The following is an 11,057-nucleotide window of genomic DNA, read 5'->3' as shown; positions in this document are numbered from 1 at the left end:
CATTAACCCGGAAGTAAACATATTTGACGTTTCGGAAAAAAAAGAATTGGAAAATCAAAGATTTTGAGATCTTGAGCGCATTCCCTGGCACGATATAATTTGTCAATTCACTATGGAGCACATAAGGACCCCAAAGGTATGTATTCAGTATCGTTTATTTGTTGTTATTGCATATGTCAGGACTCAAGAAGTGTCCATCTTCGGCTTCTTCTTCGCATCTACGAATCGAAAATGAAAAAATGAAGACTAAATTGTTATAAAAAAGTCTGACTGAAAAACTGTGACATAACAGACAGCTATCCTTCCAAAACAGAACAATTGTACAATCATTTCTAAAAATGGATATAGAGTAATGAAGGAAAGGGTTAAGAGTGGATAGCGTGGTATTCAAACTCGGGCCAGCATATCGATCCCTGACCCTCTAGTGCAGCGTCTTCCAACTGGACCACCGGCACCATCGACTGAGGCTCGTTTTAATCCTGTCACTATTTCAACTATATATATAGCCCTTAACCTTAACCTAACCCTAGCCTTAACTAATACAGACCCTAAATCTGACTTACCCCAAGCCTCTATATCCTCCGACGCTCCTGTCCTAACCCAAAATTTAATAGGCCCCTATCCCTGATTATTATGTTAATGTTATTTATGTTATCGTAATAGTGTTGTAACTGTCGCTGGTATAGTTTTTTTATGGCGACATAAAGATTGCCTGTTTGTCAATTTTCAAATGAAAATTTCTCACTGTCACCACAGTTTGGCCCACCTTCCTCTAGATCTAATAATACTAGTGAACATAGAAAGGTGATATTATAGTCTTATCAAGGATTGACTAAAAAGGCAGGGTGAGAATAAAGGTTGAATATGATGGAAAAATGAAAATTATGTTTTGTAGCTTCCAATGTTGATTCAGTATAAAAAGCCCCTCCTTGCTTAAGTTCAACATATCGTCCAAAATAAGAATTGAAGATATTTGGTATCATATCAACCAGTTCAAATAGATATCTACAATAAAGAATGTTCAACTATATAAACTCAAATTAGTTGATTAGTTGTCACTTTAAATTCTTCGATATTTCAGGTAGGCCTATCTACACTGTAGCCTACTCAATGCTAGTACCGTAGACTAGCTAAAAATTGAGATATAAGCTGTCAAGCACAATTTCCGATTTGATCAGTTACCAATTGTCAACATTTAAATCCATTGATATTTCACATATTTAAGCTATCATCTGGTCTCTAATCAATTGATGCAATTTCCGATTTAATCCGTTATAAACTATCAACATTTGACGTTTGGGAGATTAGTAAACTCTGTAACTGGTGACTGTCTGACTGAAGTTTCACGCTATCCGTCAAAAGCTGCGTCTGTATTGGTTAACGACTGAGCAGAGAGGATTATGGGTAGAGCTAGTACGTTGTCTGCTCAGTGAGGGTTTAACAGCAGCAGACGACGGCTGTGTTATAATAACCACTGGCTGTTTATGATGCGTTCCATCGTTACTGATTCGTTATGAATGGAAAATCTATGTATTCGTGTTATCGTATTGATTAGGCGATTTTCTGTAATACTTTTGTTGCGAAGTGACATATCCAGCCGTAGTTCATGAATGATTTGTGCATGTGCATTGAAAAAGGTCGCTTTCGACGCGTGGATGTAGTAGTTATGGTTATTTATAGTGCGAAAGACCTAGAATTGTTTTAGGGATTTAGAATATGGGGAATTTACAGGATTTAGAAAGTTTACCCGATGGAACTCTAGTGGTATGTACCTCGATAGCTGTTTTGTTCGTGCTTGCTTTAAACTCTTTATTCAAATTTCGATATTTTCACTTTCAGAAAACTTTACTTTCACTGGGAAACTGCTTCATTTTTAAGCCTCAAAATCTAATTTTCTAAAATATTAATTTTTCTCTCATAGATACCTTACAGAAGTATTTGTCAAACCCGTGTTTTAAAGGAACATATTTTATTTGTCAAACCCGTGTTTTAAAGGAACATATTTTATTTGTCAAACCCGTGTTTTAAAGGAACATATTTTTTCCTTTCGATCGTAGACACGTTACAGAAGTACCACTACTATTTGTTTAACCTGTAATTCAACTGGTATCGTGCCAGTTAATCCTCAGTGATGTGTCATATCTAAACTATCGCGTCAAGATTTCTCTGGGACACGTTCCAGTGTTGTAGAGAAACAGCCTGAGGTACTGTTTGCAGTGCATAATCTAATAACCGACTCATCGCTGACGCACTGCTTGCATCCATTAATATATAATGTTGTCCATATGACTAATATATTGTCATTGCCTTTCAATTCACCACTATATACGTCCTTCAATTAGAAGATTTCTCGAACAAATTCTTATTTAAGTATAAGAATCACGATGAATTTTGTTACATCTTATTTCTAACAAAGTAAACCCATTACAAACATAGAAATCAAATTCTCCGTGTGTTTTAGCCTTTTGCTTTTGTTAACCGAAACTGATGAAGCTAATTAGCTATTTTCAAATGGCCAATAATTCTTGAAGATTTATTTTGATTAATGGTAATCTCTGTTTTTGAATTTGTAGAAAATTTCGCGTGTAAAGCAAAATTATCTGGTAAGAATGTGCATGGCGCTTTAACAACATATTTAAACGGAGCAATATCAAAGCTTGGAGTAATAGGTTTGATTTTATTGCTCCGAAATCAAAGAAATCGTTGGAGGGAAAATTTCCTTGCATGTGAAATATCAGAATTCGTCTTCGATGCTTTAAGGTCTTTTCAATATCGCTGCTAAAGTTTCCCTTCATCTTATCGAAATGAATTTTCAGCTGGTCCGTTTGAACTTTCTTTCCAGCCGTTAATTAGCGAAACCCGAATTAATTTCATTGAAATCTAAAATGGCGGAATAATAAGCGTCTGCGTTGAATTGCGGTAAATTAGTTGCCTGATCTCTCTCGGGAGAACGGTCGAGCCGAAATTAATCAACTCCTCGCGTCGCAAATCAACGGAGAACTTCATTTCGAATCCAACTAATCAAGAAAACTAGTATGAAGCACAAAAACATACAGACACACGTGGCTGGACAAATCAGAGTTTACCAATTACTGACAACTTGGCGTGAATAAACGATAAATTCAAATAGTGCGTAAATGTTACTTTTGAGAAGTTCTTCAGAAGATTTGTTTTCTTGAAACTGAATACGGCTGCATTTTATTAGATGAATAATTGATTTACAGGCTATTCTTGTAAACAAGACTACAGCAGCATGGCTGGCTAGAACTATGAATTGTTTTCAGGTGAATATCCTTGGGAAAGATTTATGGAGAATTTTTGAAAAACTGAACATTTCGTACCATTTCTGGGAATACTGAATTCCTGCGTCGAATTATGGATCCTTTTTCTGCTGCTCGAAATTAGAAACGGAGCTTAAACGTTTAAAGGGCATGTGTTTGGCGCAGGTCTTGTCGATGAATTCGCCAACATTAACCCGCGCCGACCCTTAAGAAATATCTCGTCGAGATCAATCATTGAAAGAATCACCGGCGAGAATGACTGATCAGATCCGCTTCAATTTATAATTGAAGATATGATCGAGGGCTTGTGCTCGAGTATTCACCGTTGATTTTCCCCTCGGAGGTGCTTTTTTTGTGTTAACTGGAGCCGACGTTGATGTTGTGTACATTTCATCAACCGCTCGTGCGTTCCTGGATCGATGCGTTTCAAAACGTCGCGTATTTGCCAATCACCGCTTTTCATCTACCCCATTAGCGGTGAATCTTGGCGAAATGAGCTTTCAAAAAACTTCTTTGAGCGCGCGAACTAGAATTGATTTATTCTTGTGAATATCGGTATTTGCTGAAGACGAGTTTAAATATTCGGCGTGATATCGAATTAAAAATGAGGCGTGATATCGAATTGATTTTCTAGCGCGATTCCGCGTATATCGAAGAGCGCCAGTTGATCTATCATAGGTCGGCCTACGTATTCGCCGATCAGAAGTTTCGATTGAAAGATATCCGGCGACGCAAGTACACAGTCTCCGAGTTTGACCTTGCCTATTCTTATTCGGAATAGGTTTGATTTAGCCAGTAACAGTAATCAGTAGGGGCCGCGCCACGTGTACATGTATTGATTTAAGATCAAATGGATCTTTCAGACACCAATCAATTGATGATGATGTTTGATACTAAAGACACTCGTGTTGCCCGCGCGTCATGAGATATCCATGTCAAAAAACTATACGGCGATGCTCGCGACGCTCTTCTTGCGGCGCTCTTCTCTAGACTAGTGACTCCGGGTATAAAAGAAATGCAGAAAAATCTATATAATCAACTTTTAAATTCAGATTTGCTGTGGATTTGTAAACGATTAGTGATAAAACAATGAAATGAGATTTAGAGAAATATTCAAATGGACTAAGCTGATCTTTTGCCATTCTAAAGGAATGGCTAGTTTTGGGGGTCCCTCGATTTCAAAAGAATAAACCCCGGGCTCTTCACTCACTTTACCAAGCAGGGCACATCTGCGAAATCGCAGAAAAAAGGGGCAGCAAATTAGATGTACTGGAGATCCTAGAAATCATAGAAAAAGGGATTTTAGTATAGACTGATTTTTTTTATAAAGGGTAATGTTTCAACTGTGTCATAGGGCATAGCTTAGAAATCATTTAGGACCAGGAGGACAATCACTTATGAATATGCTATAAGAAGTATCGATGTGCAAGTCTTCTATACATAATTCCATGAATAGGGGTGTACATGGTTTATCTGTCCTGCAAAAAAGGGGAATGTCTACGATAATGATAAGATTTATAGTAAAAGTGTCATTTTTGTAAATCTGGCAACAAGCACGTGTCCTACCGTCTAACTGAAGGAGTGAAGGGCCTGGTGTATAAACAAAGAAGTGAAGGACAAATCTATTCCATCTATTCCACCCCTTTTCCCTCCACACTCAATTTCTATACTGTGAAATAGTGACCTAAGCGTTATGCAGTTTCTCAGTTAGTAGCGTATGATTTTCTCACTGAGTTAATGGTCCGTCGTTGTTTGATACTTTCAGGTGGAGAATGTTCGGCTGTTGGAGCGTTTTAATACGAAGAAACCGTCGATCGGAACGTTATATCTTACCGCAACGCATCTTATATTCGTCGATATCGCTGGCAAGAAAGAAACATGGGTACGTATTCCGTTTTATTCCGGGCGGGTGAAATTCTGGCGAAAAAAATTTGCGAAAAAATAGAGCATTTAGAACTAGTAAGGCTTGATTTATGCACTAGAGAGTTTAGAGAATATCTAGTACCTATCCCCCCTCTGCCCAGGGGCTCGTATCAGAGTTGTAGGTACCGTAAAAACGATAATGCTGTTAATTCAGTGTCTGTGTAATTTTATATATATCATAGACACTGGGTTAACAGATTATCGTTTTTACAGTAGGCCTACCTGCAACTCTGATATACGAGCCTGAGTGAGTTTGACTTTGAATTTAGTTTCTAATCGAGAAAACACAGGGCAGAATTTTTGCTAGAACATCTTCGAATGTTGAGCTCAGAAATTCGTTGTATCCTGTCTGGATAGTTTTTGTATCCCAACAAAAAGCTCGTGCCCTCAGGACACTGGGATGCGGCCAAAATCGATTCCTGACCCGGGGCAGGAGAAAAACATTTTAGACTTGCAGTTCAATGATTTCAATGATGCCATGATTGAATCATAACGATATATTTGTGGAAAGAATCAGTGTGGGTTACCCTTGAAACTGCGAATAAGAGTACTTCTGGTCACGTTTCCAGTATTTCAGTTCAGTGATTTTCAATCAATTCACCACGGAGGTGTTGTTGTTAAGTGGATCGGTTTCCTGATCAATCGTCTTCTCGCAAAAAAAAGGAGTTCGCGTTAAAATCGCGTTGAACCGACGCAATTAAACATCGGTGAAATTCGTTTGTAGTTCACTCTCTAGAGCCTCGTGAGTGCGCGCGAGGTGATTATCGCAAATTTACCGTGAATCATTGACATTAAACGAACTCCCGTCGTTGTCCTATCATCTCATCAAATGGTGATAGCTACTAATGGCACCCGTCGATACATTAAGAGATTTTACTGAACAGACAAAACTGAACGTCTTTGAAGCATTCTTCAACAAATAACATCAACATTTCAACTTAAAAAAAACACCAAAAAATGATCGAGGAATAAAGATCTTTTGAAGGAGTTTTTTCGTGTTGATTTCAAATTAGGGTACCATTAGGGCTCCTTACCATTCATGGTTCACGACTGTCAATCTAGCCCGGGATGCGGTATATATCGGTTTATACCGGTATAGATTGATATTTGTGATCTGATTGTGAGAATATATGGTATTATGTATATTGGTATCGATCAGGTTTATTTTCGTAGCCTGATATGGATTGTTGCATGAGTTATGTCACTCCGGTGTTGTGCCGTTCACGTTGCATTGTGCATCATGCAGTTTTCGTTAGCACTCTAAATTAACACTTCAAATTACGTGTGATTTCTTCTAAACATGGTAGGTGTAATGGGGTAGGTGACTACTACACCTGTTTCTCGCTCTTCCAATGTTTTCTCGCTCTTCCAATGTTGCCGCCATTGTGGCTATTTTGAATTTTTTTGTTAATGCTCTAGACACTACAAAATGTGTATGATTTTCTTAAAAGTTAGTAGGTTTGATATGGTAGGTCCATGGATTATTAGACCTATTGAAAATTTGGTTTCTGGCTTTCCCAAAATGGCTGCCAAGGTGCCAGGTTAATTTCTCATTAGCGCTCTACACACTTAAAATGACAGGTAGTCTCTCTTTCAAAATGGCCGCCATACCCTATAACATACCTGGGCAACATCCGTGGTATTCTGCGACTTTCCCATTTATCTCAGTGAAGTTGTCTCAGTCAGTTGTGGGGAATTATTAGATTTTATCCCATAATGGAGATTTTCAGAAATATTTCCTTATTCAGACCGTATATTGCGCGTAATTTCTCCAACGGCAACTAAAACTAAATGCGTTCAATTCATTGGAATAGAAGTGCAGATTGTCATGTATATTTACTGGTGTTTCGAAAAAATGGTATTCTAGTTGTGTATTGGAATACATTTCTACTTAGACACTTACAACACTTGGTATTCTCAACAGATGATATATCGATGATCAATTCTGTCTTGTTCTTCGCTGTTCTAAATACTTGGGGAAATCAAGAGATCAGCAATAATTCTTGCTCCCCGGCTGGCCCCGTTCAATCATCAGTCATTATTCGAATCTTCGAGCTTTTAACCATCGAAATAAGATCAATCGTCAGATTTTTATAGAAGTTTAATAATCCATCGGGGTTAACACAAACAGTCTGATGCTGCCTGCCTGCGCGCGCAGTCCCTCGATATTCGCCTCAATTACGCGTTTGATTTGTTTCTGACGTCGATCGAAATCATAATTTTACGACGTTTGGGACGTTTTTTAGCGATAGGCATCCCGCGAGGTCGATGTAGCTGAAAATTCCGCCGCGGCAATCGGAAATATTTCTGATCGCGCGATCGATCGATTGACACTCAATTACCGACCGTTCGATCACGTCATCTACACTGCTGAATACATATGTAGTTTATAGAAAACATTCAAATGTGAGTCTCAAGCGATGATCACATAGAGTCAATTTGTCCCAGATCAAATTGGTCCCGATCAGAGTCAAATTTGGCCCGTGCTCAATTACAGTTAGCGCATTTACATGTAAACCACTCACGTACACCACTAAACAATGCTGTGACAAAATGAAGTGTTACATCTGGAACTAGTTGCAATTCATATGCAATAATTTGCCTAGGCTAATATTCAGCTCAAGTCTGATCTGATGTTTTGGTCGGGCCAAAATTAGGCATGGGCCAAACAGGCACGGGCGCATTCGGTATCTGCATGAAGGGGTGGCCAAAAACACTCGTGCGATCGTGGCTTTAAAGTCAATCAGAAAAAGGTCTATAAAGATTCAATAACCGTCTTAACTATTAATTCCAAAAACCTCTCCGATCTAATTTGCCGAAGGTGCTTTAGCGCTATTTGTGGGCAACGCTAGTGATAAGAGGCTTAGGTTCCCATATTGATGATTTGGTGGGCACCTGACACAGTCACAGACTTACGTAGACGACTCCTATCTTGTTAATGGTAATTAGAGCTGTAAGAGTTTGGTTAAGCTGGATTATATTTTCTTCTCTCTCATTTCAAACTCTCTATTGGCGTTATTCCATGGAGTCATTGATTAATTCGGTGTGCAGAATCCTCGATATATCCAGGATATGAATACAGAATTTACCACATTTTCAACGACTTATCAGAAATACAATAACACTATCCATATTATTGCCCTTAGCGTGATAGTCTATATATTCTAAATATAGCAGTCATCAGGCAACCTGCTGCGGGCTGTTCCTTATTCCATCTGGTTTAAAATTACCTTAGCGTCATCTTTCGCACCAAGAGTTCGCTATATTTGGCTGGCATGTGGTTTAATTTGCTTCAGGACGAATTCAATTTAGTGGCTCTCAGTTAGCAGGTTGTCGTTGCTGTTCTAATCAACGAGTCAATGACTAAACTCGCTCATGAGGCGCACTCTACAGCTTTTTTTATTACTTGAAGAATGGATTTGCAAAAACCATCAAATTAGAAACACTGGTTTTTCAGTCCTTGTTTTCGTCACAATCTTCCCCCCCCCCCCCAAATTTTTAGGCGTGTCTTGATTTTTCACTCTTTTTTATTTTTTTCTGCAGTCCTGAGTCCTGGGAAAATGTTCAAATATTTTTAAAATCTTTTTCTTTCTTTCCTGGTTCCTTCCATATTAAAATGCTTATTGCAAAATAATTATTTTTTCGCCCTTCCATTTTTTTCTTGAAAAAATCAGTACTCAAAGTAATTACAAAAAGGCCTCAAACAATTCTATACGAATCTACAGTTAGGCCTCTTATAGATATGAATTGAGAGTAAAATAGTTCATTCCTGGGTGCAGTTTCACGAACAAGTTTAAGGCTTAAACGGTTAAGTTTGAATTGTTGTCCTCATTGAAGAAATGAAGTAACCAATGGCAATTACACCAAAAATTTGAGTTTCACTTTTTTGTGAAACTGGGCCCTGGAGTCAAATTTGAACATAAAACAGGTCGAACTGCCTCCTGTATGTACACACACCGTGTCAATTGGATAATAGACTTGTGTACCGTAAGTTATCGAACCGATTGATTCGTAAATATACACAGTCACATATAAGTGATAGAAGTTCGATTGATCGAGGAATTCACGAAGGAATTGAAAGTCGCCGAAAAGGAAATTAAGGAAATTCAGTGCATCGATGTATAAACTACAGCTTATATCTCTATGTTTAGTATAAATGCTGCAAGTTTCTATCATATGCATGTCTGCGAAGCCTAAAGATTTATCGTAAGAGAATTTTTAACATCCCCGAGAGACTAGCTCGAAATGGCCCTTTGAGCGGTCTTTTTCGAGCTTTATAATCTCATCTTTCCGTACGCCGCTGTTGCTGTGTTACTTGATACCAGGAGGTAAGTGGAAAACTGGTCAAACATTAATGACGGACATGAATGTGATAGAGTTTCACGATGATCAGTGCAGCTTATTCCCTCCTTGTATAATAGTTCCAGTAAACTCCGATGATAAAATGGCTGTAAGGTGAATTCGATAGATCGCTATGTACTTGGTTAGCATTCTCTCGAGGAAATTAAGTAATAACGAATACCTCTGGGCATTTATTAAGCTTCTTCCGAGTATTTCATCTATGTACGAAATGGTTCTTATCCGAATTCGTAACAGAAACAATTTGTCATTTTCTCTGCTCATTTTCTTATCTGCACGAGTCCCTCTACGACGCCTTGGTTCATTTTCACTACTTCTTCCAACGCAAGTTGTCGATACCGCTCTCTCTCTCTCGCTCGTGGCTATTGTGTTATTTCCGCCTTCATTAATACTTAATAGCTCCGTTAAAACTGAAACGGCTCCGAACAAATCACCGGCACACCCAACGACGACGACGGAACTGTTTAAAAAACGGTAAACGAATGAAAAAAGTTAAATATCGATTTTCTTTCGGTTCAATCTGGCTTCGTCTAGAATGCGTCTGCCGCTTAAGGCTACGGCATATATTGGCCTATGTATGAATATTGATACTTAATACCGATAACTAATAATGTTGTTTAAACAAGCCTGACACAAATATCGAGTACATTTGGAATTTATTAAATCTTTTCACTGTTATTTTCCGATATATATCTTCATTTTTTACATGTAATGAAGGAAGAGTATAACATGTACTCGAATTGAAACTAGATTCATCGCTTCGAATAAGTGTTAATGAACTCTTCAGTTCAGTTTAAAAAAGTTTCATTAACTGCTCTTTTTCGAGTCTTCTTAAGAATGAAGACATCGGGATCCGAACCTTCGACCGGATATTGTTTGCTCAAAATCTCTTGCGTATATGAAAAGAGCGTCGGGATTGTTCAACCGACGATATTCCAGTCGACACCGCGCCGCGTTATTAATCCGGAAATACGGCAAAATTCGGCAGGAAATTAAAATTCAAGTTCTCGTTGGCGGGAGTTTATATTAGTTAGTGAACGTAGGCCTATACACCGACGTAGATGATAGAATTTATAGCTGATAGTCGTGTTAATAAGCAGTAAGATGCAGTCGAGTGAATCGATCCCGAGAACCAAGATTTAAATAGAAATTATGCATCGACGATATACGATTAGCTGTTGTTAATGAAGGTCTCCGCTGTTTTCAATTTTCAATCACGTTTTGTTGATTTCGTGGATGAGCGTTCTCAGAAAAAACTGATTGGAAATTTTAGCGAATGGAACCAAAATTGCCGTTTGCGGACGTATCATATTCCTCATTCTCATATTTCAACTTATTATATTAATTCTCCGTTCTTTAATTTGAATTAAGAGCCTTCGGCTGCTTTAATTAGCAGTCGCGCAGATTAATCATTTTTCCCATCGATTTAAAATGTCAGTGTTTCGTGTGCACAAGTTTCAAATGTTTTGTTGTCTCAACGTGGATTATGTTCTA

General features: G+C 38.2%; 1 protein-coding gene across 2 annotated transcripts in view; it reads left to right on the top strand.

The window, feature by feature from the left end:
- The first annotated feature begins 14 nt into the window (after positions 1-14).
- The window catches only part of LOC141904973 (phosphatidylinositol-3,5-bisphosphate 3-phosphatase MTMR6-like), a 29,065-nt gene continuing 18,022 nt past the window's right edge, over positions 15-11,057 (top strand). The window contains exons 1-3 of one of the 2 annotated variants that reach the window (XM_074793636.1): positions 15-136; positions 2,574-2,603; positions 5,047-5,163. In XM_074793636.1, coding sequence (XP_074649737.1) covers positions 113-136; positions 2,574-2,603; positions 5,047-5,163 — 171 coding nt within the window. In that variant the 5' untranslated portion in view covers positions 15-112. The remainder of the gene's footprint in view (positions 137-2,573; positions 2,604-5,046; positions 5,164-11,057) is intronic. The other variant, XM_074793638.1, reaches the window with a different exon arrangement.

Source organism: Tubulanus polymorphus, chromosome 5, assembly GCF_964204645.1.
Source record: "Tubulanus polymorphus chromosome 5, tnTubPoly1.2, whole genome shotgun sequence".
Lineage (NCBI taxonomy): Eukaryota > Metazoa > Nemertea > Palaeonemertea > Tubulaniformes > Tubulanidae > Tubulanus > Tubulanus polymorphus.
This window is presented reverse-complemented; position numbering and strand designations above follow the sequence as displayed.